At 61.2% G+C, this 27758-nt stretch overlaps 4 protein-coding genes and 2 pseudogenes across 7 annotated transcripts in view; 3 read left to right on the top strand and 3 right to left on the bottom strand.

The window, feature by feature from the left end:
* Positions 1–13513, top strand: part of KIF19 (kinesin family member 19) — a 40797-nt gene extending 27284 nt beyond the window's left edge. For 3 of the 4 annotated variants that reach the window (XM_070774149.1, XM_070774148.1, XM_070774147.1), the window contains 10 exons: positions 280–454; positions 565–763; positions 1859–2129; positions 2222–2343; positions 2809–2945; positions 3190–3295; positions 3437–3524; positions 4188–4582; positions 4736–4943; positions 5198–5884. In XM_070774149.1, coding sequence (XP_070630250.1) covers positions 280–454; positions 565–763; positions 1859–2129; positions 2222–2343; positions 2809–2945; positions 3190–3295; positions 3437–3524; positions 4188–4582; positions 4736–4943; positions 5198–5328 — 1832 coding nt within the window. In that variant the 3' untranslated portion in view covers positions 5329–5884. Of the gene's footprint in view, positions 1–279; positions 455–564; positions 764–1858; positions 2130–2221; positions 2344–2808; positions 2946–3189; positions 3296–3436; positions 3525–4187; positions 4583–4735; positions 4944–5197; positions 5885–9473; positions 9745–9836; positions 9959–10423; positions 10561–10807; positions 10914–11018; positions 11020–11069; positions 11157–11815; positions 12572–12825 lie in introns of those variants that run through there. The other variant, XM_070774150.1, reaches the window with a different exon arrangement.
* Positions 6823–8529, bottom strand: LOC139177651 (BTB/POZ domain-containing protein 17 pseudogene; annotated as a pseudogene).
* LOC139177793 (BTB/POZ domain-containing protein 17 pseudogene) lies at positions 8895–16452 on the bottom strand (annotated as a pseudogene).
* Positions 16353–27313, bottom strand: LOC109574429 (BTB/POZ domain-containing protein 17). The gene is made up of 3 exons (XM_019982447.2): positions 27143–27313; positions 24956–25232; positions 16353–23224 (listed from the first exon to the last, which is right to left on the bottom strand). Exons 1-3 carry the CDS (start codon positions 27225–27227, stop codon positions 22150–22152), a joined length of 1437 nt encoding a protein of 478 aa, XP_019838006.2. The 5' UTR covers positions 27228–27313; the 3' UTR covers positions 16353–22149.
* On the top strand, positions 16537–18635 carry LOC139177792 (kinesin-like protein KIF19). The gene is made up of 5 exons (XM_070774462.1): positions 16537–16564; positions 16778–17203; positions 17295–17416; positions 17882–18018; positions 18263–18635. Exons 1-5 carry the CDS (start codon positions 16537–16539, stop codon positions 18633–18635), a joined length of 1086 nt encoding a protein of 361 aa, XP_070630563.1.
* LOC139177652 (kinesin-like protein KIF19) lies at positions 19255–20957 on the top strand. The gene is made up of 3 exons (XM_070774153.1): positions 19255–19655; positions 19809–20016; positions 20271–20957. The coding sequence occupies exons 1-3, from the start codon at positions 19365–19367 to the stop codon at positions 20399–20401; spliced, it is 630 nt and encodes a 209-aa protein (XP_070630254.1). The 5' UTR covers positions 19255–19364; the 3' UTR covers positions 20402–20957.
* Positions 27314–27758: the final 445 nt, after the last annotated feature.

Raw genomic sequence — 27758 nt, 5'->3', positions numbered from 1 at the left:
TCTAAGGGGTGCCTTTTACTAGGTGACAGAAAGGCACTCTAAAGGCTGGTGGAAGCCCAGTTCATACAGGGAGCTGGGAGTCACCTTTGGGTCACTGCCTGAAGACAATGTGGAAGGTGGAATGTGGGAGGGGGTAATCTAGGAGGTCTTCCTGGAGGAGGTGGTTGCACAGAAGTCTTTTGGGGAGAAAGAGGGGGGGAGGGCCCAGGCGGACCCAGACTTTCCTGGGCTGACCTTTCCTCCTCCGCTGACCTCTCCCATCTCCCATTCAACGGGCAGCCGAGGTCCAGCTGCACAGCGGGCAGGGCGAACAGGCTGCAATGGAACACCTTCGTGAGCAGCTGATCAGCACCTTCCAGGAGCAAATGGACACACGGAGACGCCTGCTGGAGCTGGAGAACCGCGGCATGGAGCTGGAGGTGGACACCTCCCACCACCTGCTCACCATTGCCAGGTAAGCACAGCTGGCCTGGGATGGGAGCCGGGAGCTGGAGCCGCACCTTATGCCCCCCAACCCTCCATGGCCTGAATCCCCCGTCTCCTTTGGGGTTGGGGCTGTGGCAGCTGGAAGCATGAGAAGTCACGCCGGGCACTCAAGTGGCGGGAGGAGCGTCGGAAGGAGTCCTTCACTAAGGATGACACCAGGAAGGACTCGGACACCGGTGACAACCAGCCAGACATCGAGGAGCCCGCCGAGGTGGTGTCTGCCCGCGAAAGCATCGCTACCTTGATGACTGAGCAGAAGAAGCTGCGAAAGCAGAAGGTGCCTGGGGCTCTGGGTCTGGGAAAGGGGGTTGAGAGACTCAGCAGGAAGGGGCTGGGGGAAGCTTGTGGGAGGAGTGAAACCTGGGCTCTCAGGCCACAAATCCCCTGTGACTTTGAGTCTCTCTTTCTCATCTGAGAACTTCGCTCGTGGCTCAGATGGTAAAGAATCCACCTGCAATGCAGGAGATGCCACTTCGATCCCTGGGTCGGGAAGATCCCCTGGAGTAGGAAATGGCTACCCACTCCAGTATTCTTTCCTGGAGAACCCCATGGACAGAGGAGCCTGGCGGGTCACAGAGTCAGACACCAGTGAGGGACTAACGCTTTGTGTGTGTGGACTCAGTCGCTCAGTTGGGTCCGACTCTTTGTTACCCCCTGGACTATAGCCCACCAGCCTCCTCTGTCCATGGGATTCTCCAGGCAAGAACTCATCTTTAAAATGGGAATGGTCAACCCTAGTGGGGTTGATGAGAAGAGTAAATAAATCCTTTCACACATTAAAGACTCAGAAAACTGTTAGCCAACATTTTAATGAGGATTTTCCAGATCTCCCTTCTCTGTTCTGGAGCATAGCCATACCAGGGGGCTTCAGGGTCCACCAGTCCAGAGGGCATGAGATGGGCTGCAGTTGAGCTGGTCCACGGAGCTCATTTTCCTGGATTCCCTGGTGGCTCAGATGGTAAAGAGTCTGGCCACCAATGCGGGAGACTGAGGTTCCATCCCTGGGTCGGGAAGATCCTTTGGAGAAGGAAATGGCAGCCCACTCCAATGTCCTCGCCTGGAGAATCCCATGGAAGAAGGAGCCTGGCGGGCTGCGGTCCATGGGGTCGCAAAGAGTTGAACAGAACTGAGCGACTTTACTGCACCCAGCCTGTTTCAGGGATGGGTTGCAATAAGTGGGCACAGAGGGGTCACTCAGGAGCAGTCCCCGGGTGCAGAGTTCAAGACACTACTTCGAAAAGCAGGCCTCGAAGTGGGGCTTCAGCCGGCCGCACAGCATCCGGGGGCTTGGAGGGGCGAGGACCCGCTCAGCGGCGGGCGCGGGCGGCCCCTCATCAGCCACCTGGTGCTGACGGCCCGCTCGGCTCCCCAGCTGGCGCTGGAGCAGCGGTGCCGAGAGCTGCGCGCGCGGGGCCGCCGCCTGGAGGAGACGCTGCCGCGGCGCGTCAGCTCGGAGCAGCAGCGCGAGGCGCTCGGCCTGCTCTGCCGCGTGCACGAGCTGGAGCTGGAGAAGGCCGAGATGCAGTCGCAAGCCCTGCTCCGCGACGGCGCGCTCCGCCACCGCCGCGAGGCCCTGCGCCGCCTGGAGCAGCGCCTCGGCCTCTGCGAGGAGATCATCCGCGCCCAGCGGCAGCTCATCCAGGGTAGGGTCCCCGCGCTACCTACCCCGCGAGTCCGACCCGCTAAGGGCCCGAGAGCGCGCACTGAGCCCTGCCTCTCTGCTCCCCCACCGCAGACTGCAACCTGGCCGTGCCGCAGCATCTGAAGGAGCTGTACGAAGTGTACCTGCGGGAGCATGAGGAGGGCAACCTGGAGCGTGCCACCATGATGGACCGCCTGGCCTCTCGGGCCCTGCAGGTGGGCGCCCGGGCCGCACCATGCGCCCCTGTGCTAGGGGCAGGGCTGATGCCCAAGGCGGCGCCTTCCAGCAAGTAGGGTGGCCTCGGGACTGGGCTGGCTGGTCCCCAGAAAGCTGACACCTCCTCCTTATCCGACACAGAGCCTCGCCAAGCTCCCCTCCCGTGGTGTTCTTCTCCCACACGTGTCCCCATTCAGGGTCTGAGGGTCAGGGTTGGCCATCTGAGATATCACTAAGGGCCCCAGATGCCCTCCCAGGAGCCCAGGCCACCAGGCAGTGCCCCTGGGGATGCCTAGCAGACCACGGCTGGCCCCTGGGGACTCAGAACACAAGCCCCCCTGTCTTCTGGGGCTCCCAGCCCAGATTACAGCCCCAGACACTCTGTGTGCCTGTGTCACCCAGGCTGTTTACTCGGTCCGAGACCAAGTCTTCCGACTCCCCTCTCCCTCCTTTCCTCTCCCCAGGACAGCGCCTTGCCCAAGATTAGCCCCCCAGGAACTGTGCCGACCCCGGAGGAGTCTGACCTAGAGAGCGTCAAGATGCCGAACTCCGAGTCCCCGCACCAGCACGGAAGCTTCCTCCCTCTGCTCGGCACTGAGAGGTGAGCTGAGGGCCACTTCCAGCCATCCAGCCCGCCTGAGCCACCAGGCCGTGTCTCAGAGATGCCAGCCCAGACCTGGCTTCAGGGAGGATGGAGCAGGAAAGAGGGGAGGGGGGCACAGGTCTGGAGCCAGGACTTTGGGGTCCTCGTTCCCACAATGCAACAGTTCTCAGGAGGGGTGGCAGTGGGACCCCCATGGTACCAGCCTGGGCAACAGCTGCCCATCCTCCTCTGCCCACCTCAGTGAAGCCAACCACCCGTTCAAGACCAGCTCCCGGGCCTGGCAAGCGAAGGGCTTCTGTCTGCCCACCCCACCCCCAATCCGGGGGGGCAACCTGGTGACACAGGAGGTGAGCAGTGGGCCCCACGGGTGGGAGTACCCAGAAGAGACATCCAGTGGTTGGGATGGAACTTTTCCAAAACAGCCCTCTGAGGACATAGGGTTCCTGCTGGGTCCAATGGCTTCTTTTCCCAACCCATTCATCTCACAGGCCACCACTCAGGTCGGACTGAACGGCCAGATCAACTCCTCCCCTGAAAGCATCGAGAATCTGTCGGAGATCCCTTTGTCCCACAAAGGTGTGTCCCCTGCCTCCCCCGACACCCCATCAGCCTGAGCCTGGCATGATCTCAATAGCTCAGCGCACCCAGCCGAAGCCCCTTCCTTCCCTCTCCTCTGCTGAACACACCCAGGCATCATTCTAGAAAGAGAGGCACCAGTACCCAGAGAAGAGTAACCACCTGCTCTGTCCACACAGAGCAGGGGACACAATTGGAAACCAGAATGGGGAACACATGGTACTTGGGGTCACGCCCCCTCCACTTCCCACTCGGAAATAATTGTAATAGCAAATAGAGTCCGAATCCTCCCTACCCTGTGGCCACAGGTGACCCTCATATCTCAGCAATCCATCCTTAGAACCTGGGACTTCCCTGGCAGTCCAGTGGTTAAGACTCAGCACTTCCACTGCAGCGGGTGAAAGTTCGATCCCCAGTCAGGGAACTAAGATCCTGTATGCCGTGTGTCATGGTAAAAAAAAAAAAAAATCTTCCCAACCCACTGAGGCTAGTTTTACCATCATCAGTTTACAGATGAAAAGAAGGCTCAGAAACTTGCCCAAAGTTTCTCAAACTGCAAGTTGGGGTGAGCTGCAGCAGAGAAAGGGGTGTTGGAGGTGCAGGAGCGGGGGCGGGGAAACGTGGCATTGATCCCGGGGTGGGTGCCCCTCTGTCCCGCCGCAGGGAGGAAGGAGACCGCAGCCGACACCAAGAGCATCGCCGGGAAGGCTGCCCGGCACCACTTGCAGGCCCTGGGGGCCAAGGGGCGCCAACTGCTGGCACCCACCATAAAGCAGAGCAGCCTGTCCCTGCACTTGAAGGGTCAGACTGATGACGTGCGGCCGCCCGGACCGCTGGCCTGCAAGCGGCCGCCCAGCCCCACCCTCCAGCACACCGCCAGCGAGGACAGCCTATCCAGCAGCACAGGCGAGGCGCCATCCCGGGCAGTCGAGTGTCATGGCGATGGCCCTTGTCCCCCGCTGCAAGGCCAGGAGAAAAGCCCAAGAAACAAACGAGAGGAGTCCCTGGAGGCAAAGAGGAAGCGGAGGTCCCAGGCCTTTGAAGTCACAGGACAAGGGGTGAGCCTAGAGGGACAGGAGCTGGGGGTGTCTGGGCCCCCTCCTTGCCGGGTTCTGAAGGCTGGACTCCTCCAGAGGCCCCAGGGTACCACTAGCTGTGCACTACTCTCCATGGAGTTTCCCCCAACTGAACCCAACATCTCCTTGTATCAGATCCCCACGCAGCTCCCAGCTCATCTGGCTCTCCAGCCAACACAGCTGTCCCGCCCCAAGATGCACGTTGCTGGACCCCGGCCTGTGGAGAATCACACCGAAGAACAGAGGATGCCAGTGGTTGGACACCTGACCCCTACCATCAGACCCCTGGGAAAGACCACGCTGCCTATGGCCAAGGTCAAACTCCCTCCGTGCCAGAGCTTGGGTGAGTCCCAGCAAGTGTCGGGGGGCGGGGATAGCAATGGGGAGAGGGGAGCCCTTGGCCAGGCCAGGGAGGAGACTGGTTGAACTCCCTGCCCCTATAGCTGCCCCTTGCTGGAAACTGGGTTCCTGAAGACTATTAGTGGGACTGGCCTCTGGAGGGAAGGTGCCCCTAGGGAGTTCAGAGCCACTGTGGGTGACGAGAGGGGCATGGAGAGGCATGCCTTAAAGCAGAGCTCCTGGCCCTTCCCGTTGCAGGCCCCGAGGACACCTCCCCTGTCGCTGCCCCCTCCAACCCAGGGGATGTTTCCGAACGGGTTGCTCGGATGCCCCGCCTGCCCTATGGCACAAGCACCCAAAACAAAAACGGGCACTTTGGGCACAACTGAGGGGCCCTGCCCGGAACCGGCCCTCCTGCCCGCCAAGGCTTGATGGGGTGTGGCAGTAATGGGAGACGGAGGCTGGGCAGATGGGGATGACCTGGCATCAGGAGCTCGGGATCTCAGAAGGCTGGGGCCCCTGGGACCCAGGAACCATGGGGGTGCCTGCCCCCACACTTCCGTGCCTTCAGTGCCAACGGGAAGGGGAACTGAGCCCAGGAGGCATGGCCTGGATGGCAGGGCTCCCTGGCTTCCCAGCCCTGGATCCCAGGGCTCCCTGGGCACAGACTCCTGTTGCCGAAACTCTTCTCTAAGATCTGCAACCAGATTGGCCTGAGGAATGTGGGGCGGGGGTGGAGCAAGGAGGGACTGTTCATGGGATTAGGGCTCCTGGGCCCACATCTGGGACAAGGGCATGCTGGATGGCTGGGGAAGGGCCCGCCGGGCATTTCCCTTACTGTGGCTGGGGGCTGGAAAGGAATCTAGCTTTGTTACTCAGCAGTTGTTTCCACCTTCCCCCTGCCCCAGAACTGCTTGTTAACAATAAAAATCCCATTTGAGTTTTGTTGGTTGTTCCGGAAACTAGACCTTGTCTGAAAGGTGGGGTGGTCCTGACAGACTGGGCTTCCCTTCCTCGGGTCGTGCTAATGGTAAAGAACCTGCCTGCAATGCAGGAGATGCAAGAGATGTGGGTTCAATCCCTGGGTCAGGAAGATCCCCTGGAGGAAGAAATGGAAACCCACTCCAGATTCTTGCCTGAGGAATCCCATGGGTAGAGGACTGGCGGGCTCCAGTCCACGGGGCTGCAAAGAGCCGGACACGGCTGAGCGACCGAGCACATCACTGATTAAGATTCAACCCAAGTCCCCTCTTCCCACCACACCCTCTTCTTCTCCGGCTGGTTGTAGAGCACCAGTCAACAGACTCCTGGGGGAAAGCGTTTTTCCTCCGGACTCTGAGGTCTCTGCCCAGACCCCCTCCCAGGAGAGGTCAGAGACTTAGGGTTGTGCTTACCCCTCCCACCCCAGGAAGCCAGGGCTCAGAAACTGCTCAACTGAGCCCCTCAGTTTCAGGTGAGAAAGCTCCCCCAAGGTGCACCTGACCATCTCGATGCTTTTACCTGCCCTGTCCCCTGTGGGGACGGGGGCCCTTGGGGAAAAGGTAATGAACAATGGGGAGTCCCTGACCTGTGGAGCCCTCCTTGGACTGTTTTTGCCCCCAGAACTGGGTGGTTTAATCACCCCCTTGCCGCTCCGAGCGCTGGTTTATTCTACCAAGAGCTCTGGCTTCCCACGTAGTGCTGGTGATAAACAATCCACTTGCCAATGCAGGAGACGCAAGAGACACGGGTTCGATTCCTGGGTTGGGAAGATTCCCCTGCAGGAGGAAAGGGCATTGCCCTCCAGTATTCTTGCCTGAAAAGTTCCACGGGCAGAGGAGCCTGCCAGGCTACATACAGTACACGAGGTGGCAAAGACTGAAACACTGCTGAGCACACACATACACAGCATCAGGAACCTTCCTTTCAGGTCAGTGACAAAGCAGCTGCTGAAACCAGGCATCTGGTCTACCACCCACCACCTGGCTTCTATCCACCCAGCTCTCAGGCCGCTAGGGCCTGGTCCCCCAGAGGGCCAGGACAGACACCTCCACTGGCCATGCCAATCCTGGTCCCTCTGCGCCATCTCTGCTGCTGCTGCTGCTAAGTCGCTTCAGTCGTGTCTGACTCTGTGCAACCCCATGACGGCAGCCCATCAGGCTCCCCCGTCCCTGGGATTCTCCAGGCAAGAACACTGGAGCGGGTTGCCATTTCCTTCTCCAATGCATGAAAGTGAAAAGTGAAAGTGAAGTTCTACTGGGCCTTTATTTTCCTGATCCAGAGGCCTCAGGGATGCTGAGCTCCCCGCCCCGGCCCGCCTGGCTACTTGGGGGTCCGGATGAGGGTGTGATAGACGGGCTTGACAATGAGGTGGAGATGCAGGGCATTCTCCACCAGGTACTCGGAGTTGCGCCGCTGCAGGTCGGCGTGCGCCAGGAAGTCACCGGCCTCCTCGCTGCTCTGGTGGAAGCTGTAGGCGTGGCGGACCAGCAGGCGGCCGTGGTGGCGCGCCCCCACCAGCACGGTCTTCTGGAAGCTCACGCCCGCCGCGTCGCCGCCGCTGCTGGCCGGCGTGACCACCAGCCGGGGCCGGCCGTCCTCGGGGCGTGCGAGGGGCAGCGCTGTGCCCGTGGCGTCCGCGTAGACAGGCCGCAGGCTTACCGGCAGCCAGCGTGGCGAGAAGAGCACGTTCCAGGTGACCCGGCGGCCCGAGTCGTGGCCGCTTGGGCCCAGCTGCGTCTGGAAGCTGGTGCTGCGATCGTCGCGGGCTGGGTTGTTGATGACCCACGGGGCGCCGCAGGCAGGCGCGAGGTAGTTGTGGGGCAGGATGGCGCACCGTTGACGTCGAAAAACTTGGCGTAGTGCAGCGGCGAGGCGGCGTGGAACTGGTAGGCCTGAAGGAGCAGGTCGGCCACCGCCGGGCCGTGGCGCGCCAGGGCGGCCGAGCGCGCCTGAAGCTGAAACAGCTGCGCCGCAGGTATCATGGGGTAACGGATGGCGCGCAGCGCGCGCTCGGCCACAGCCAGCGGCGGCCGCGCGCGGCCCAGCCACGCCTCCAGCGCCTGGAAGAGCTCCAGCTCGTCCTGCAGCACGAGGTCCGAGCGCGGAAGCAGCTGCGCCAGCAGCTCAGGGCTCACGGCGCCCCACTCGGCGCTCCCCGCCACGGCCGACAGGTTCCAGGCCAGGAACTGCAGGCAGCTCTGGCGCAGGGCCTCGTCCCCGGTGCTCACCGCGTAGTGGTACCAGCCCACCGCCGGGCCCGCGCCGCCCGCCAGGTGCGCGCGCATATAGTCGGCCACGCCTCGCTGCAAGGAGGCCACGCGGTACTTGGTGGCCAGCTGGTGCAGGGGGATGGCCTGTGCCAGCAGCACGGTCAGCTCTCCGCAGCAGAGGTACTTGCCATAGAGGTGCAGAGATGGAGCGCGGTCAGGGCGGCCTGCGGTTACCCTACCCAGCGCTGCCTCCTGAGTCCCGAGGGTACCCGGCCTTGGGCAGACAGTATCGTCATTAAGGGAGCCAACAGAAGGACCTTCCCGCGCGCATCCTACTTCACCGCCTCTTCTTTCCGGTTTCTCGTGGGACGTGGAAATAAGCATTTATTGAGCACAGGTGGCTCAGTGGTGAAGCATCCGCCTGCCAATTCAGGAGACGCAGGTTCTGTCCCTGGGTCAGGAAGATCCCCTGGAGTAGGAAATGGCTACCCACTCCAGTATTCTTGCCTGGAGAACCCCATGGACAGAGGAGCCTGGTGGGTCACAGAGTCAGACACCAGTGAGGGACTAACGCTTTGTGTGTGTGGACTCAGTCGCTCAGTTGGGTCCGACTCTTTGCTACCCCCTGGACTATAGCCCACCAGCCTCCTCTGTCCATGGGATTCTCCAGGCAAGAACTCATCTTTAAAATGGGAGTGGTCAACCCTAGTGGGGTTGATGAGAAGAGTAAATAAATCCTTTCACACATTAAAGACTCAGAAAACTGTTAGCCAACATTTTAATGAGGATTTTCCAGATCTCCCTTCTCTGTTCTGGAGCATAGCCATACCAGGGGGCTTCAGGGTCCACCAGTCCAGAGGGCATGAGATGGGCTGCGGTTGAGCTGGTCCACGGAGCTCATTTCCCTGGATTCCCTGGTGGCTCAGATGGTAAAGAGTCCGCCCGCCAATGCGGGAGACCGAGGTTCGATCCCTGGGTCGGGAAGATCCCTTGGAGAAAGAAATGGCAGCCCACTCCAATGTCCTCGCCTGGAGAATCCCATGGAAGAAGGAGCCTGGCGGGCTGCGGTCCATGGGGTCGCAAAGAGTCGAAAAGAACTGAGCGACTGCACTGCACGGAGCCTGTTTCAGGGATGGGTTGCAATAAGTGGGCACAGAGGGGTCACTCAGGAGCAGTCCCCGGGTGCAGAGTTCAAGACACTACTTCGAAAAGCAGGCCTCGAAGTGGGGCTTCAGCCGGCCGCACAGCATCCGGGGGCTTGGAGGGGCGAGGACCCGCTCAGCGGCGGGCGCGGGCGGCCCCTCATCAGCCACCTGGTGCTGACGGCCCGCTCGGCTCCCCAGCTGGCGCTGGAGCAGCGGTGCCGAGAGCTGCGCGCGCGGGGCCGCCGCCTGGAGGAGACGCTGCCGCGGCGCGTCAGCTCGGAGCAGCAGCGCGAGGCGCTCGGCCTGCTCTGCCGCGTGCACGAGCTGGAGCTGGAGAAGGCCGAGATGCAGTCGCAAGCCCTGCTCCGCGACGGCGCGCTCCGCCACCGCCGCGAGGCCCTGCGCCGCCTGGAGCAGCGCCTCAGCCTCTGCGAGGAGATCATCCGCGCCCAGCGGCAGCTCATCCAGGGTAGGGTCCCCGCGCTACCTACCCCGCGAGTCCGACCCGCTAAGGGCCCGAGAGCGCGCACTGAGCCCTGCCTCTCCGCTCCCCCACCCTAGACGGCAACCTGGCCGTGCCGCAGCACCTGAAGGAGCTGTACGAAGTGTACCTGCGGGAGCATGAGGAGGGCAACCTGGAGCGTGCCACCATGATGGACCGCCTGGCCTCTCGGGCCCTGCAGGTGGGCGCCCGGGCCGCACCGTGCGCCCCTGTGCTAGGGGCAGGGCTGATGCCCAAGGCGGCGCCTTCCAGCAAGTAGGCTGGCCTCGGGACCGGGCTGGCTGGTCCCCAGAAAGCTGACACCTCCTCCTTATCCGACACAGAGCCTCGCCAAGCTCTCCTCCCGTGGTGTTCTTCTCCCGCACGTGTCCCCATCCAGGGTCTGAAGGTCAGGGTTGGCCATCTGAGATATCACTAAGGGCCCCAGATGCCCTCCCAGGAGCCCAGGCCACCAGGCGGTGCCCCTGGGGATGCCTAGCAGACCACGGCTGGCCCCTGGGGACTCAGAACACAAGCCCCCCTGTCTTCTGGGGCTCCCAGCCCAGATTACAGCCCCAGACACTCTGTGTGCCTGTGTCACCCAGGCTGTTAACTCAGTCCGAGACCAAGTCTTCCGACTCCCCTCTCCCTCCTTTCCTCTCCCCAGGACAGCACCTTGCCCAAGATTAGCCCCCCAGGAACTGTGCCGACCCCGGAGGAGTCTGACCTAGAGAGCGTCAAGATGCTGAACTCCGAGTCCCCGCACCAGCACGGAAGCTTCCTCCCTCTGCTCGGCACTGAGAGGTGAGCTGAGGACCACTTCCAGCCATCCAGCCCGCCTGAGCCACCAGGCCGTGTCTCAGAGATGCCAGCCCAGACCTGGCCTCCCAGGGAGGATGGAGCAGGAAAGAGGGGAGGGGGGCACAGGTCTGGAGCCAGGACTTTGGGGTCCTCGTTCCCACAATGCAACAGTTCTCAAGGAGGCGTGGCAGTGGGACCCCCGTGGTACCAGCCTGGGCAACAGCTGCCCATCCTCCTCTGCCCACCTCAGTGAAGCCAACCACCTGTTCAAGGCCAGCTCCCGGGCCTGGCAAGCGAAGGGCTCCTGTCTGCCCACCCCACCCCCAATCCTGGCCGGCACCCTGGTGACACAGGAGGTGAGCAGTGGGTCCCACGGTTCCCTGGATGTGGGTGGGAGTACCCGGGAGGGACACCCAGTGGTTGGGATGGAACTTTTCCAAAACAGCCCTCTGAGGACATAGGGTTCCTGCTGGGTCCAATGGCTTCTCTTCCCAACCCATTCATCTCACAAGCTGCCACTCAGGTCGGTCTGAACGGCCAGATCAACTCCTCCCCCGGAAGCATCGAGAATCTGTCGGAGATCCCCTTGTCCCACAAAGGTGTGTCCCCTGCCTCCCCCACCCCCCATCAGCCTGAGCCTGGCATGATCTCAATAGCTCAGCGCACCCAGCCGAAGCCCCTTCCTTCCCTCTCCTCTGCTGAACACACCCAGGCATCGTTCTAGAAAGAGAGGCACCAGTACCCAGAGAAGAGTAACCACCTGCTCTGTCCACACAGAGCAGGGGACACAATTGGAAACCAGAATGGGGAACACATGGTACTTGGGGTCACGCCCCCTCCACTTCCCACTCGGAAATAATTGTAATAGCAAATAGAGTCCGAATCCTCCCTACCCTGTGGCCACAGGTGACCCTCATATCTCAGCAATCCATCTTCAGAACCTGGGACTTCCCTGGCAGTCCAGTGGTTAAGACTCAGCACTTCACTGCAGTGGGTGAAAGTTCGATCCCCAGTCAGGGAACTAAGATCCTGTATGCCGTGTGTCATGGTCAAAAAAAAAATCTTCCCAACCCACTGAGGCTGGTTTTACCATCGTCAGTTTACAGATGAAAAGAAGGCTCAGAAACTTGCCCAAAGTTTCTCAAACAGCAAGCAAGTTGGGGTGAGCTGCAGCAGAGAAGGGGGTATTGGAGGTGCAGGAGCGGGGGGCGGAATGTGGCCTTGATCCTGGGGTGGGTGCCCCTCTGTCCCGCCGCAGGGAGGAAGGAGACCGCGGCCGACACCAAGAGCATCACTGGGAAGGCTGCCCGGCACCGCTCGCAGGCCCTGGGGGCCGAGGGGCGCCAACTGCTGGCACCCACCATGAAGCAGAGCAGCCTGTCCCTGCACTCGCTGGGCGAGACTGATGACGTGTGGCCACCGAGACCGCTGGCCTGCAAGCGGCCGCCCAGCCCCACCCTCCAGCACACCGCCAGCGAGGACAGCCTATCCAGCAGCACAGGCGAGGCGCCATCCCGGGCAGTCGAGCGTCATGGCGATGGCCCTTGTCCCCCGCTGCAAGGCCAGAAGAAAAGCCCAAGAAACAAACGAGAGGAGTCCCTGGAGGCAAAGAGGAAGCGGAGGTCCCAGGCCTTTGAAGTCACAGGACAAGGGGTGAGCCTAGAGGGACAGGAGCTGGGGGTGTCTGGGCCCCTTCCTTGCCGGGTTCTGAAGGCTGGACTCCTCCAGAGGCCCCAGGGTACCACTAGCTGTGCACCACTCTCCATGGAGTGTCCCCCAACTGAACCCAACTTCTCCTTGTATCAGATCCCCATGCAGCTCCCAGCTCATCTGGCTCTCCAGCCAACGCAGCTGTCCCGCCCCAAGATGCACGTTGCTGGACCCCGGCCTGGGGAGAATCACACCGAAGAACAGAGGATGCCAGTGGTTGGACACCTGACCCCTACCATCAGACCCCTGGGAAAGACCACACTGCCTATGGCCAAGGTCAAACTCCCTCCGTGCCAGAGCTTGGGTGAGTCCCAGCAAGTGTCGGGGGGCGGGGATAGCAATGGGGAGAGGGGAGCCCTTGGCCAGGCCAGGGAGGAGACTGGTTGAACTCCCTGCCCCTATGGCTGCCCCTTGCTGGAAACTGGGTTCCTGAAGACTATTAGTGGGACAGGCCTCTGGGGGGGAGGTGCCCCTAGGGAGTTCAGAGCCACTGTGGGTGACGAGAGGGGCATGGAGAGGCATGCCTTAAAGCAGAGCTCCTGGCCCTTCCCGTTGCAGGCCCCGAGGACACCTCCCCTGTCGCTGCCCCCTCCAACCCAGGGGATGTTTCCGAACGGGTTGCTCGGATGCCCCGCCTGCCCTATGGCACAAGCACTCAAGGCAAAAATGGACGCTTAGGGCACAACTGAGGGGCCCTGCCTGGAACCGGCCCTCCTGCCCGCCAAGGCTTGATGGGGTGTGGCAGTAATGGGAGACGGAGGCTGGGCAGATGGGGATGACCTGGCATCAGGAGCTCGGGATCTCAGAAGGCTGGGGCCCCTGGGACCCAGGAACCATGGGGGTGCCTGCCCCCACACTTCCGTGCCTTCAGTGCCAACGGGAAGGGGAACTGAGCCCAGGAGGCATGGCCTGGATGGCAGGGCTCCCTGGCTTCCCAGCCCTGGATCCCAGGGCTCCCTGGGCACAGACTCCTGTTGCCAAAACTCTTCTCTAAGATCTGCAACCAGATTGGCCTGAGGAATGTGGGGCGGGGGTGGAGCAAGGAGGGACTGTTCATGGGATTAGGGCTCCTGGGCCCACATCTGGGACAAGGGCATGCTGGATGGCTGGGGAAGGGCCTGCCGGGCATTTCCCTGACTGTGGCTGGGGGCTGGAAAGGAATCTAGCTTTGTTACTCAGCAGTCGTTTCCACCTTCCCCCTGCCTCAGAACTGCTTGTTAACAATAAAAATCCCATTTGAGTTTTGTTGGTTGTTCCGGAAACTAGACCTTGTCTGAAAGGTGGGGTGGTCCTGACAGACTGGGCTTCCCTTCCCCGGGTCGTGCTAATGGTAAAGAACCTGCCTGCAATGCAGGAGATGCAAGAGATGTGGGTTCAATCCCTGGGTCAGGAAGATCCCCTGGAGGAAGAAATGGAAACCCACTCCAGATTCTTGCCTGAGGAATCCCATGGGTAGAGGACTGGCGGGCTCCAGTCCACGGGGCTGCAAAGAGCCGGACACGGCTGAGCGACCGAGCACATCACTGATTAAGATTCAACCCAAGTCCCCTCTTCCCACCACACCCTCTTCTTCTCCGGCTGGTTGTAGAGCACCAGTCAACAGACTCCTGGGGGAAAGCGTTTTTCCTCCGGACTCTGAGGTCTCTGCCCAGACCCCCTCCCAGGAGAGGTCAGAGACTTAGGGTTGTGCTTACCCCTCCCACCCCAGGAAGCCAGGGCTCAGAAACTGCTCAACTGAGCCCCTCAGTTTCAGGTGAGAAAGCACCCCCAAGGTGCACCTGACCATCTCGATGCTTTTACCTGCCCTGTCCCCTGTGGGGACGGGGGCCCTTGGGGAAAAGGTAATGAACAATGGGGAGTCCCTGACCTGTGGAGCCCTCCTTGGACTGTTTTTGCCCCCAGAACTGGGTGGTTTAATCACCCCCTTGCCGCTCCGAGTGCTGGTTTATTCTACCAAGAGCTCTGGCTTCCCACGTAGTGCTGGTGATAAACAATCCACTTGCCAATGCAGGAGACGCAAGAGACACGGGTTCGATTCCTGGGTTGGGAAGATTCCCCTGCAGATTGCCCTCCAGTTATTCTTGCCTGAAAAGTTCCACGGGCAGAGGAGCCTGCCAGGCTACATACAGTACACGAGGTGGCAAAGACTGAAACACCGCTGAGCACACACATACACAGCACCAGGAACCTTCCTTTCAGGTCAGTGAGAAAGCAGCTGCTGAAACCAGGCATCTGGTCTACCACCCACCACCTGGCTTCTATCCACCCAGCTCTCAGGCTGCTAGCACCTGGTCCCCCAGCGGGCCAGGACAGACACCTCCACTGGCCATGCCAATCCCGGTCCCTCTGCACCATCTCTACTGGGCCTTTATTTTCCTGATCCAGAGGCCTCAGGGATGCTCAGCTTCCCACCCTGGCCCGCCTGGCTACTTGGGGGTCCGGATGAGGGTGTGATAGACGGGCTTGACAATGAGGTGGAGATGCAGGGCATTCTCCACCAGGTACTCGGAGTTGCGCCGCTGCAGGTCGGCGTGCGCCAGGAAGTCACCGGCCTCCTCGCTGCTCTGGTGGAAGCTGTAGGCGTGGCGGACCAGCAGGCGGCCGTGGTGGCGCGCCCCCACCAGCACGGTCTTCTGGAAGCTCACGCCCGCCGCGTCGCCGCCGCTGCTGGCCGGCGTGACCACCAGCCGGGGCCGGCCGTCCTCGGGGCGTGCGAGGGGCAGCGGTGTGCCCGTGGCGTCCGCGTAGACAGGTCGCAGGCTTACCGGGAGCCAGCGTGGCGAGAAGAGCACGTTCCAGGTGACCCGGCGGCCCGAGTCGTGGCCGCTTGGGCCCAGCTGCGTCTGGAAGCTGGTGCTGCGATCGTCGCGGGCTGGGTTGTTGATGACCCAAGGGGCGCCCCAGGCGGGCGCAAGGTAGTTGCGGGGCAGGAAGGCGCTGCCATTGACGTCGAAAAACTTGGCGTAGTGCAGCGGCGAGGCGGCGTGGAACTGGTAGGCCTGAAGGAGCAGGTCGGCCACCGCCGGGCCGTGGCGCGCCAGGGCGGCCGAGCGCGCCTGAAGCTGGAACAGTTGAGCCGGAGGGATCATGGGGTAACTGATGGCGCGCAGCGCGCGCTCGGCCACAGCCGGCGGCGGCCGCGCGCGGCCCAGCCACGCCTCCAGCGCCTGGAAGAGCTCCAGCTCGTCCTGCAGCACGAGGTCCTAGCGCGGAAGCAGCTGCGCCAGCAGCTCAGGGCTCACGGCGCCCCACTCGGCGCTCCCCGCCACGGCCGACAGGTTCCAGGCCAGGAACTGCAGGCAGCTCTGGCGTAGGGCCTCGTCCCCGGTGCTCACCGCGTAGTGGTACCAGCCCACCGCCGGGCCCGCACCGCCCGCCAGGTGCGCGCGCATATAGTCGGCCACGCCCCGCTGCAAGGAGGCCACGCGGTACTTGGTGGCCAGCTGGTGCAGGGGGATGGCCTGTGCCAGCAGCACGGTCAGCTCTCCGCAGTAGAGGTACTTGCCATAGAGGTGCAGAGATGGAGCGCGGTCAGGGAGGCCAGCGGTTACCCTACCCAGCGCTGCCTCCGGAGTCCCGAGGGTACCCGGCCTTGGGCAGACAGTATCGTCATTAAGGGAGCCAACAGAAGGACCTTCCCGCGCGCATCCTACTTCACCGCCTCTTCTTTCCGGTTTCTCGTGGGACGTGGAAATAAGCAAGCATTTATTGAGCACAGGTGGCTCAGTGGTGAAGCATCCGCCTGCCAATTCAGGAGACGCAGGTTCTGTCCCTGGGTCAGGAAGATCCTCAGGAGTAGGAAATGGCTACCCCCTCCAGTATTCTTTCCTGGAGAACCCCATGGACAGAGGAGCCTGGCGGGTCACAGAGTCAGACACCAGTGAGGGACTAACGCTTTGTGTGTGTGGACTCCGTTGCTCAGTTGGGTCCGACTCTTTGCTACCCCCTGGACTATAGCCCACCAGCCTCCTCTGTCCATGGGATTCTCCAGGCAAGAACTCATCTTTAAAATGGGAGTGGTCAACCCTAGTGGGGTTGATGAGAAGAGTAAATAAATCCTTTCACACATTAAAGACTCAGAAAACTGTTAGCCAACATTTTAATGAGGATTTTCCAGATCTCCCTTCTCTGTTCTGGAGCATAGCCATACCAGGGGGCTTCAGGGTCCACCAGTCCAGAGGGCATGAGATGGGCTGCGGTTGAGCTGGTCCACGGAGCTCATTTCCCTGGATTCCCTGGTGGCTCAGATGGTAAAGAGTCCGCCCGCCAATGCGGGAGACTGAGGTTCCATCCCTGGGTCCGGAAGATCCCTTGGAGAAGGAAATGGCAGCCCACTCCAATATCCTCGCCTGGAGAATCCGATGGAAGAAGGAGCCTGGCGGGCTGCGGTCCATGGGGTCGCAGAGAGTTGAACAGAACTGAGCGACTTTACTGCACGGAGCCTGTTTCAGGGATGGGTTGCAAGAAGGTGGGCACAGAGGGGTCACTCAGGAGCAGTCCCCGGGTGCAGAGTACAAGACACAGCTTCGAAAAGCAGGCCACGGAGTGGGGCTTCAGCCGGCCGCACAGCATCCGGGGGCTTGGAAGGGCGAGGACCCGCTCAGCGGCGGGCGCGGGCGGCCCCTCACCGGCCACCTGGTGCTGACCGCCCGCTCGGCTCCCCAGCTGGCGCTGGAGCAGCGGTGCCGAGAGCTGCGCGCGCGGGGCCGCCGCCTGGAGGAGACGCTGCCGAGGCGCGTCAGCTCGGAGCAGCAGCGCGAGGCGCTCGGCCTGCTCTACCGCGTGCACGAGCTGGAGCTGGAGAACGCCGAGATGCAGTCGCAAGCCCTGCTCCGCGACGGCGCGCTCCACCACCGCCGCGAGGCCCTGCGCCGCCTGGAGCAGCGCCGCAGCCTCTGCGAGGAGATCATCCGCGCCCAGCGGCAGCTCATCCAGGGTAGGGTCCCCGCGCTACCTACCCCGCGAGTCCGACCCGCTAAGGGCCCGAGAGCGCGCACTGAGCCCTGCCTCTCCTTCCCCCACCGCAGACGGCAACCTGGCCGTGCCGCAGCACCTGAAGGAGCTGTGCGAAGTGTACCTGCGGGAGCATGAGGAGGGCAACCTGGAGCGTGCCACCATGATGGACCGCCTGGCCTCTCGGGCCCTGCAGGTGGGCGCCCGGGCCGCACCATGCGCCCCTGTGCTAGGGGCAGGGCTGATGCCCAAGGCGGCGCCTTCCAGCAAGTAGGCTGGCCTCGGGACCGGGCTGGCTGGTCCCCAGAAAGCTGACACCTCCTCCTTATCCGACACAGAGCCTCGCCAAGCTCTCCTCCCGTGGTGTTCTTCTCCCGCACGTGTCCCCATCCAGGGTCTGAAGGTCAGGGTTGGCCATCTGAGATATCACTAAGGGCCCCAGATGCCCTCGCAGGAGCCCAGGCCACCAGGCGGTGCCCCTGGGGATGCCTAGCAGACCACGGCTGGCCCCTGGGGACTCAGAACACAAGCCCCCCTGTCTTCTGGGGCTCCCAGCCCAGATTACAGCCCCAGACACTCTGTGTGCCTGTGTGACCCAGGCTGTTTACTCGGTCCGAGACCAAGTCTTCCGACTCCCCTCTCCCTCCTTTCCTCTCCCCAGGACAGCGCCTTGCCCAAGATTAGCCCCCCAGGAACTGTGCCGACCCCGGAGGAGTCTGACCTAGAGAGCGTCAAGATGCCGAACTCCGAGTCCCCGCACCAGCACGGAAGCTTCCTCCCTCTGCTCGGCACTGAGAGGTGAGCTGAGGACCACTTCCAGCCATCCAGCCCGCCTGAGCCACCAGGCCGTGTCTCAGAGATGCCAGCCCAGACCTGGCTTCAGGGAGGATGGAGCAGGAAAGAGGGGAGGGGGGCACAGGTCTGGAGCCAGGACTTTGGGGTCCTCGTTCCCACAATGCAACAGTTCTCAGGAGGGGTGGCAGTGGGACCCCCATGGTACCAGCCTGGGCAACAGCTGCCCATCCTCCTCTGCCCACCTCAGTGAAGCCAACCACCTGTTCAAGGCCAGCTCCCGGGCCTGGCAAGCGAAGGGCTTCTGTCTGCCCACCCCACCCCCAATCCGGGCGGGCACCCTGGTGACACAGGAGGTGAGCAGTGGGCCCCACGGGTGGGAGTACCCAGGAGAGACATCCAGTGGTTGGGATGGAACTTTTCCAAAACAGCCCTCTGAGGACATAGGGTTCCTGCTGGGTCCAATGGCTTCTTTTCCCAACCCATTCATCTCACAGGCCACCCCTCAGGTCGGACTGAACAGCCAGATCAACTCCTCCCCTGAAAGCATCGAGAATCTGTCGCAGATCCCCTTGTCCCACAAAGGTGTGTCCCCTGCCTCCCCCGACACCCTATCAGCCTGAGCCTGGCATGATCTCAATAGCTCAGCGCACCCAGCCGAAGCCCCTTCCTTCCCTCTCCTCTGCTGAACACACCCAGGCATCATTCTAGAAAGAGAGGCACCAGTACCCAGAGAAGAGTAACCACCTGCTCTGTCCACACAGAGCAGGGGACACAATTGGAAACCAGAATGGGGAACACATGGTACTTGGGGTCACGCCCCCTCCACTTCCCACTCGGAAATAATTGTAATAGCAAATAGAGTCCGAATCCTCCCTACCCTGTGGCCACAGGTGACCCTCATTATCTCAGCAATCCATCCTCAGAACCTGGGACTTCCCTGGCAGTCCAGTGGTTAAGACTCAGCACTTCCACTGCAGTGGGTGCAGGTTCGATCCCCAGTCAGGGAACTAAGATCCTGTATGCCGTGTGTCATGGTAAAAAAAAAAAAAAAAAACTTCCCAACCCACTGAGGCTAGTTTTACCATCATCAGTTTACAGATGAAAAGAAGGCTCAGAAACTTGCCCAAAGTTTCTCAAACTGCAAGTTGGGGTGAGCTGCAGCAGAGAAAGGGGTGTTGGAGGTGCAGGAGGGGGGGGGAAACGTGGCATTTATCCCGGGGTGGGTGCCGCTCTGTCCCGCCGCAGGGAGGAAGGAGACCACGGCCGACACCAAGATCATCACTGGGAAGGCTGCCGGGCACCACTCGCAGGCCCTGGGGGCCGAGGGGCGCCAACTGCTGGCACCCACCATGAAGCAGAGCAGCCTGTCCCTGCACTTGAAGGGCCAGACTGATGACGTGCGGCCGCCCGGACCGCTGGCCTGCAAGCGGCCGCCCAGCCCCACCCTCCAGCACACCGCCAGCGAGGACAGCCTATCCAGCAGCACAGGCGAGGCGCCATCCCGGGCAGTCGAGCGTCATGGCGATGGCCCTTGTCCCCCGCTGCAAGGCCAGAAGAAAAGCCCAAGAAAGAAACGAGAGGAGTCCCTGGAGGCAAAGAGGAAGCGGAAGTCCCAGGCCTTTGAAGTCACAGGACAAGGGGTGAGCCTAGAGGGACAGGAGCTGGGGGTGTCTGGACCCCTTCCTTGCCAGGTTCTGAAGGCTGGACTCCTCCAGAGGCCCCAGGGTACCACTAGCTGTGCACCACTCTCCATGGAGTTTCCCCCAACTGAACCCAACATCTCCTTGTATCAGATCCCCACGCAGCTCCCAGCTCATCTGGCTCTCCAGCCAACGCAGCTGTCCCGCCCCAAGATGCACGTTGCTGGACCCCGTCCTGTGGAGAATCACACCGAAGAACAGAGGATGCCAGTGGTTGGGCACCTGACCCCTACCATCAGACCCCTGGGAAAGACCACGCTGCCTATGGCCAAGGTCAAACTCCCTCCGTGCCAGAGCTTGGGTGAGTCCCAGCAAGTGTCGGGGGGCGGGGATAGCAATGGGGAGAGGGGAGCCCTTGGCCAGGCCAGGGAGGAGACTGGTTGAACTCCCTGCCCCTATGGCTGCCCCTTGCTGGAAACTGGGTTCCTGAAGACTATTAGTGGGACTGGCCTCTGGGGGGGAGGTACCCGTAGGGAGTTCAGAGCCACTGTGGGTGACGAGAGGGGCATGGAGAGGCATGCCTTAAAGCAGAGCTCCTGGCCCTTCCCGTTGCAGGCCCCGAGGACACCTCCCCTGTCGCTGCTCCCTCCAACCCAGGGGATGTTTCCGAACGGGTTGCTCAGATGCCCCGCCTGCCCTATGGCACAAGCACCCAAGGCAAAAATGGACGATTAGGGCACAACTGAGGGGCCCTGCCTGGAACCGGCCCTCCTGCCCGCCAAGGCTTGATGGGGTGTGGCAGTAATGGGAGACGGAGGCTGGGCAGATGGGGATGACCCGGCGTCAGGAGCTCGGGATCTCAGAAGGCTGGGGCCCCTGGGACCCAGGAACCATGGGGGTGCCTGCCCCCACACTTCCGTGCCTTCAGTGCCAACGGGAAGGGGAACTGAGCCCAGGAGGCATGGCCTGGATGGCAGGGCTCCCTGGCTTCCCAGCCCTGGATCCCAGGGCTCCCTGGGCACAGACTCCTATTGCCGAAACTCTTCTCTAAGATCTGCAACCAGATTGGCCTGAGGAATGTGGGGCGGGGGTGGAGCAAGGAGGGACTGTTCATGGGATTAGGGCTCCTGGGCCCACATCTGGGACAAGGGCATGCTGGATGGCTGGGGAAGGGCCCGCCGGGCATTTCCCTTACTGTGGCTGGGGGCTGGAAAGGAATCTAGCTTTGTTACTCAGCAGTCGTTTCCACCTTCCCCCTGCCCCAGAACTGCTTGTTAACAATAAAAGTCCCATTTGAGTTTTGTTGGTTGTTCCGGAAACTAGACCTTGTCTGAAAGGTGGGGTGGTCCTGACAGACTGGGCTTCCCTTCCCCGGGTCGTGCTAATGGTAAAGAACCTGCCTGCAATGCAGGAGATGCAAGAGATGTGGGTTCAATCCCTGGGTCAGGAAGATCCCCTGGAGGAAGAAATGGCAACCCACTCCAGATTCTTGCCTGAGGAATCCCATGGGTAGAGGACTGGCGGGCTCCAGTCCACAGGGCTGCAAAGAGCCGGACACGGCTGAGCGACCGAGCACATCACTGATTAAGATTCAACCCAAGTCCCCTCTTCCCACCACACCCTCTTCTTCTCTGGCTGGTTGTAGAGCACCAGTCAACAGACTCCTGGGGGAAAGCGTTTTTCCTCCGGACTCTGAGGTCTCTGCCCAGACCCCCTCCCAGGAGAGGTCAGAGACTTAGGGTTGTGCTTACCCCTCCCACCCCAGGAAGCCAGGGCTCAGAAACTGCTCAACTGAGCCCCTCAGTTTCAGGTGAGAAAGCTCCCCCAAGGTGCACCTGACCATCTCGATGCTTTTACCTGCCCTGTCCCCTGTGGGGACGGGGGCCCTTGGGGAAAAGGTAATGAACAATGGGGAGTCCCTGACCTGTGGAGCCCTCCTTGGACTGTTTTTGCCCCCAGAACTGGGTGGTTTAATCACCCCCTTGCCGCTCCGAGCGCTGGTTTATTCTACCAAGAGCTCTGGCTTCCCACGTAGTGCTGGTGATAAACAATCCACTTGCCAATGCAGGAGACGCAAGAGACATGGGTTCGATTCCTGGGTTGGGAAGATTCCCCTGCAGGAGGAAAGGGCATTGCCCTCCAGTTATTCTTGCCTGAAAAGTTCCACGGGCAGAGGAGCCTGCCAGGCTACATACAGTACATGAGGTGGCAAAGACTGAAACACCGCTGAGCACACACATACACAGCACCAGGAACCTTCCTTTCAGGTCAGTGAGAAAGCAGCTGCTGAAACCAGGCATCTGGTCTACCACCCACCACCTGGCTTCTATCCACCCAGCTCTCAGGCTGCTAGGGCCTGGTCCCCCAGCGGGCCAGGACAGACACCTCCACTGGCCATGCCAATCCCGGTCCCTCTGCACCATCTCTACTGGGCCTTTATTTTCCTGATCCAGAGGCCTCAGGGATGCTCAGCTTCCCACCCTGGCCCGCCTGGCTACTTGGGGGTCCGGATGAGGGTGTGATAGACGGGCTTGACAATGAGGTGGAGATGCAGGGCATTCTCCACCAGGTACTCGGAGTTGCGCCGCTGCAGGTCGGCGTGCGCCAGGAAGTCACCGGCCTCCTCGCTGCTCTGGTGGAAGCTGTAGGCGTGGCGGACCAGCAGGCGGCCGTGGTGGCGCGCCCCCACCAGCACGGTCTTCTGGAAGCTCACGCCCGCCGCGTCGCCGCCGCTGCTGGCCGGCGTGACCACCAGCCGGGGCCGGCCGTCCTCGGGGCGTGCGAGGGGCAGCGCTGTGCCCGTGGCGTCCGCGTAGACAGGTCGCAGGCTTACCGGCAGCCAGCGTGGCGAGAAGAGCACGTTCCAGGTGACCCGGCGGCCCGAGTCGTGGCCGCTTGGGCCCAGCTGCGTCTGGAAGCTGGTGCTGCGATCGTCGCGGGCCGGGTTGTTGATGACCCACGGGGCGCCCCAGGCGGGCGCAAGGTAGTTGCGGGGCAGGAAGGCGCTGCCATTGACGTCGAAAAACTTGGCGTAGTGCAGCGGCGAGGCGGCGTGGAACTGGTAGGCCTGAAGGAGCAGGTCGGCCACCGCCGGGCCGTGGCGCGCCAGGGCGGCCGAGCGCGCCTGAAGCTGGAACAGTTGAGCCGGAGGGATCATGGGGTAACGGATGGCGCGCAGCGCGCGCTCGGCCACAGCCGGCGGCGGCCGCGCGCGGCCCAGCCACGCCTCCAGCGCCTGGAAGAGCTCCAGCTCGTCCTGCAGCACGAGGTCCGAGCGCGGAAGCAGCTGCGCCAGCAGCTCAGGGCTCACGGCGCCCCACTCGGCGCTCCCCGCCACGGCCGACAGGTTCCAGGCCAGGAACTGCAGGCAGCTCTGGCGTAGGGCCTCGTCCCCGGTGCTCACCGCGTAGTGGTACCAGCCCACCGCCGGGCCCGCGCCGCCCGCCAGGTGCGCGCGCATATAGTCGGCCACGCCCCGCTGCAAGGAGGCCACGCGGTACTTGGTGGCCAGCTGGTGCAGGGGGATGGCCTGTGCCAGCAGCACGGTCAGCTCTCCGCAGTAGAGGTACCTGCCAGAGAGGTACAGAGATGGAGCGCGGTCAGGGCGGCCTGCGGTTACCCTATCCAGCGCTGCCTCCTGAGTCCCGAGGATACCCGGCCTTGGGCAGACAGTATCGTCATTAAGGGAGCCAACAGAAGGACCTTCCCGCGCGCATCCTACTTCACCGCCTCTTCTTTCCGGTTTCTCGTGGGACGTGGAAATAAGCAAGCATTTATTGAGCACAGGTGGCTCAGTGGTGAAGCATCCGCCTGCCAATACAGGAGACGCAGGTTCTGTCCCTGGGTCAGGAAGATCCCCTGGAGTAGGAAATGGCTACCCCCTCCAGTATTCTTGCCTGGAAAATACCATGGACACATAAGCCTCGTGGGCTACAGCCCTTGGGGTCCCAAAGAATCAGACAGGACTTAGCTGACTGAGCACGTCGATGATTCCTATATTGAGCGCCCACTGAGTGGTTGAGCTCTGTGCTAGGACAAGAAAGATGTAGCTCCTACCCTCACCAGGTGTACAGTGTGGGTTCGGATTCATATTCCGCCAGTTACTTGCTATAAGAGTGGGCAAGCCATTTAACTTCGCTGTTTGCCTCTGGGAACAAAAGATGTTTCCCAGGATCCCTTAGATCACATGACTAAATTCTAGCTAATGAGATGTCCACAAAGGCACAGACTGGGATTGGGGGAAAGGCTGGTTAAATAGAACTGACTAGGGTAGAGATTGATGCTAAAGCTGAAACTCCAGTCCTTTGGCCACCTCATGCGAAGAGTTGACTCATTGGAAAAGACTCTGATGCTGGGAGGGATTGGGGGCTGGAGGAGAAGGGGACGACAGAGGATGAGATGGCTGGATGGCATCACTGACTCAATGGACCTGAGTCTGAGTGAACTCTGGGAGTTGGTGATGGACAGGGAGGCCCGGAGCGCTGTGATTCCTGGGGTTGTAAAGAGTCGGACACGACTGAGCGACTGAACTGAACTGAGGGTAGAGATTATTGTTGTTCACTCTGCCAGTCCTGTCCGACTCTTTGCGACCCCATAGACTGCAGCACGCCAGGCTTCCCTGTCCTTCACCATCTCCTGGAGCTTGTTCAAACTCTTATCCATTGAGTCAGTGACGCCATCCAAGTATCTCATCCTTTGTCGTCGCCTTCTCCTCCTTCCTTCAATCTTTCCCAGTTACGGGGTAGAGGAAAGATGCTTTTGTCCTTCTGTGCTATCTCTCTTTCTGTTGCCTGGAAGTTTGAAGAAATGACCAATATTCTGCAGCCATCTTGTCTAAGCTATTAAAGCAGGGTCATTTTCTCAGACTAGAGTGTGGGCAGTGTCCCTGTGCAGAACGCTAGCACGAAGCAGCCCCCTAGCCCTGTGGTTCAAAACCTGGCCAGACAGCAAAACCACACAGAGACATTAAAATAAGAAACAGTGGCCCAGCCCTAAATGTGAAGCTCGGGATTCAGGGTGGGGCCTAGAAGTCTATAGTCCTTAAAAGCTCTCAAGGCCAGGTTTGGAAACAGCTTTGAAAGTATTTGGTAACTAACTTCAAACCATTCAGAGCTTTCAGTCAGGGGAGTCATGCTGCATTTTGCAAGAAGCTGGTGCAAAGAGGGAAGAGGGAGGTAGTTGCATGGTCATCCTAATGCCATCCAGGGAAGGGGCAGGGCTAAGAGCCAGGGCTTCCATCACCCTTTGAGTAGAGAAGCCAGGGACGTGGAAAGGGATGTCTTCCCCCGATCCTTCCCCACCTGATGAACTTGTCGAAGACGGCAGCACAGTCCCGGGACTCCTGCAACACCACCTCGCTCTGGTTACTCAGCAGCTCCCGGAACTGCTCACTCTGCAGTCCCAGCAGCAGGCGGTGGGCATGGAAGACTCGGACCTCGTCGGTGCCCATGGCCTGCACCCGCAACACCACATCACTGGCATTGCCCTGCCGCAGCAGTTCCTGCAGGCGCTGGAGCAGCATCTGGGAGTGGTTGATGGAGGTGCCCGCTGACTCCCCGCCAACATCAGCTTTCTGGGCTGCAGCAGGAAGGAACAGAGCAGCCTGAGAGGGCAGCCTTCTGGGGTTGCAGACGGACCAGCTGGAGATGCCTGTGGTTGGATGTGGGCAGAGGGTAGGGGAAGCCTGGGGAGGCTGTGTGCTCCCGTTTGTGCCTGTGAAGTGCGTGGATGCATGTGTGTGCAGACAAGCACATCTTAGACAGGGAAAGTCGTGAACCTGAGCAGACCCTGAGAAGATGCTCTTGGAAGGGGCTGGGGGTGGATTCCCGGCAGGGAGAGGTCATGAATCAGGATGGGACAAAAGGTCCAGAGCTGGATTTCCCTGGTGACTTGGTGGTAAAAATCTGCCTGCCCATGCAGGAGACACAGGTTTGATCCCTGATCCGGGAAGATCCCACGTGCCGCAGAGCAACTAAGCCTGTGCTCCAGGACTATTGAGTCTGTGCTCTAGAGCCGGGGAGCTGAAACTACTGAGCCTGAGGTCTGCAACAAGAGAAGCCACTGCAGTGAGAAGCCCTCACACTTCGATGAAGAGTAGCCCCTGCTTGCTGCAACTAGAGAAAAGCCCACACAGCAAGAGACCCAACACATCCAAAAAAAAAAATTTAATGTCTAGAGCTGATCTCCATGATGTCAGACGCCTAGGCGAGGATTGAGGAACCTCTTGGTCCCCACCCCCTCGCCTCCTGAAGAATTGCCCACCTTACCCCTTGGAAGAGAATAGTTGGCCCAAAGCAGTGCATTCCCCAACAAATGATCTATTGAGCACTTACAATAAGCCAGACACTCCCCTGGAAGCTCAAACCAGCACAGTGAACAAAACAAACCAGCTCCTTACACTCATAAAAGCACAACTTAGCTTCTTAGGCAATAAATACACAAATAAGCCTCTGGTTTTAGGCTGTGACCAGTAAGGGCGGTGACGGGTGGCGGCTCCTGTAGGTGCAGGAATCAGAGACAGGCTCCCTGAGGAAGTGATAAGGAGCCCTCCCAAGGCCCTGGGAGAGGCTGGGCTTGGTGCTGGGAAGGCAGAGGGGATCTGCCCACATTTTGAGTGGGAGGTGAGGGGCAGAGCAGGGGAGGGGGCTGCAGCCTGGGCGGGTGGTGCAGGCCCAGCCGCCCTCCTGGATCCTGATCTGGGAGGCAGGGGTCTACACTGGCCTTCCGGGGGACCCGAGAAAGCACAGAAAGAGCGGGTCCTGGACGGGACTCTCGAGGCACCTGCGCCTTGGGACTGGCATCCTCCTGCTTCCAGGCGAGGCACGCGGGACCCTCCTCCCCTGTTTCCAGGGACACCGTGAGGGTCAGACGGGGACACGTGCTTACGGATGGAAAACTCAGTGACAGAAAGCACCGCCAGCAGCTTCCCCAAGTGGAACACGGACTGAGGAGTCCAGGGGAGCAGATGAGCCCCCCCTCCCCGCCCCGCCGTGCGTGTATGTGTGCATGCGCGCAAACACACACACACACACACACACACACACATACACACACACACACACACACAACACACACAGTCCCAGGGCCCATGTGGACTCTTGAGGAGGCTCCCAGGAAAGCAGAGCCTCTGTGTATGGGTGAGAGGCAGATAGAGGGAGGGAGAAAGGCTAAGAGAGGAGCCCTGGTTATTTTCCAGCCCCGCCATCCCCCAAGCTGTCACAGTGAAGGCTCCAAACGCTGATGGATCCCACTCTCCCCAGCCTGGGCCCAGCTGCCAGGGACAATGGGCAGTGGAAGGGTCTTCCTGTGGTTAAGCCGCCTGCCTGCCCAGCCCTCCTGCCCTCGGAGGCCAGCTGCCCTCCTCCACGGAGCTGCCTGATCAAATCAACTCTGTGCCTGGCCCGGCCGGCTGGACACCGCCCCCTCCTGGCCGTGGGCAGTTGGAGCCCGAAGGTCTTGCCCCTTCTCCCTGCCCACTGCCCACTCACCTGCACGAGTGACCAGGCCCACCAAAGTCAGCATGGCCCAGAAGCTGGCCCAGGACCCAGGCTTGGCAGAGCCCAGCCTGCACATCTTTGCACCCTGCCCCCAAGCCCACGGGAGGAACGGCGGAGCCCAGACCTCTCCGCGCGCACATCCCTCCTCCTTATATAGGATCCAGCCCAAGGGGATGGCCGCCCCCCTTTCCCGGCTGGCCTCCCTCCCCCCACCCAGCCTCTGCCTTGGATTGGTGGAAACTGGCCCCAGCTGTTACCCAGGCAACCAGTTGAGCTGGAGAGTGGCCTCCCCAGGCGCTATTGTGCTGCTCTCGGGCCCCTGAGGGGACCAGATCCGGCGGCTTCCCCCTCGTCTCCTACCACCCGGCACAGCTAGGCACTCCTCTCCTGGGAAGTCGAAGGCTCTCCAAAGGGCAGGCAAAGGGCTCCAGAACCAGAGGCAGCCACCAGCCCAGAGGGTCCCCAGCCCCCTCCCCTGAACCCCCACCCTGGCACAGAGTACACTTGGCAGCATCGTGGCTGGAGCACCATGGTGAGTCAAGGACTGCAAAGGAAGGGCCTGGAAGAGGAGAAGGCAGCAGTCCAGGCCCCGCCCCTCCCTCCTGTG

The sequence above is a fragment of the Bos indicus genome, chromosome 19 (assembly GCF_029378745.1).
Source record: "Bos indicus isolate NIAB-ARS_2022 breed Sahiwal x Tharparkar chromosome 19, NIAB-ARS_B.indTharparkar_mat_pri_1.0, whole genome shotgun sequence".
In the NCBI taxonomy this organism is placed as follows: Eukaryota; Metazoa; Chordata; class Mammalia; order Artiodactyla; family Bovidae; genus Bos; species Bos indicus.
Note: the sequence above shows the minus strand (reverse complement) of the source record. Positions and strands in the feature narration are given on the sequence as shown.

What these genes read in the sequence shown, in the direction of transcription:
- LOC139177652 (XM_070774153.1), top strand. Translation starts at nt 19,365, where the DNA reads ATGAAGCAGAGCAGCCTGTCCCTGCACTTGAAGGGCCAGACTGATGAC. An exon ending in TTGAAGTCACAGGACAAGGG is followed by an intron (nt 19,656 to 19,808) that starts GTGAGCCTAGAG and finishes TCCTTGTATCAG; the next exon opens with ATCCCCACGCAGCTCCCAGC. An exon ending in CCCTCCGTGCCAGAGCTTGG is followed by an intron (nt 20,017 to 20,270) that starts GTGAGTCCCAGC and finishes TTCCCGTTGCAG; the next exon opens with GCCCCGAGGACACCTCCCCT.
- LOC139177792 (XM_070774462.1), top strand. Translation starts at nt 16,537, where the DNA reads ATGCGGGAGACTGAGGTTCCATCCCTGG. An exon ending in TGGCCTCTCGGGCCCTGCAG is followed by an intron (nt 17,417 to 17,881) that starts GTGGGCGCCCGG and finishes TCCTCTCCCCAG; the next exon opens with GACAGCGCCTTGCCCAAGAT. An exon ending in CCTCTGCTCGGCACTGAGAG is followed by an intron (nt 18,019 to 18,262) that starts GTGAGCTGAGGA and finishes TGCCCACCTCAG; the next exon opens with TGAAGCCAACCACCTGTTCA.
- LOC109574429 (XM_019982447.2), bottom strand. Translation starts at nt 27,227, where the DNA reads ATGTGCAGGCTGGGCTCTGCCAAGCCTGGGTCCTGGGCCAGCTTCTGG. An exon ending in GGGCCTGGTCACTCGTGCAG is followed by an intron (nt 25,233 to 27,142) that starts GTGAGTGGGCAG and finishes TTCCTGCTGCAG; the next exon opens with CCCAGAAAGCTGATGTTGGC. An exon ending in GTCTTCGACAAGTTCATCAG is followed by an intron (nt 23,225 to 24,955) that starts GTGGGGAAGGAT and finishes CCTCTCTGGCAG; the next exon opens with GTACCTCTACTGCGGAGAGC.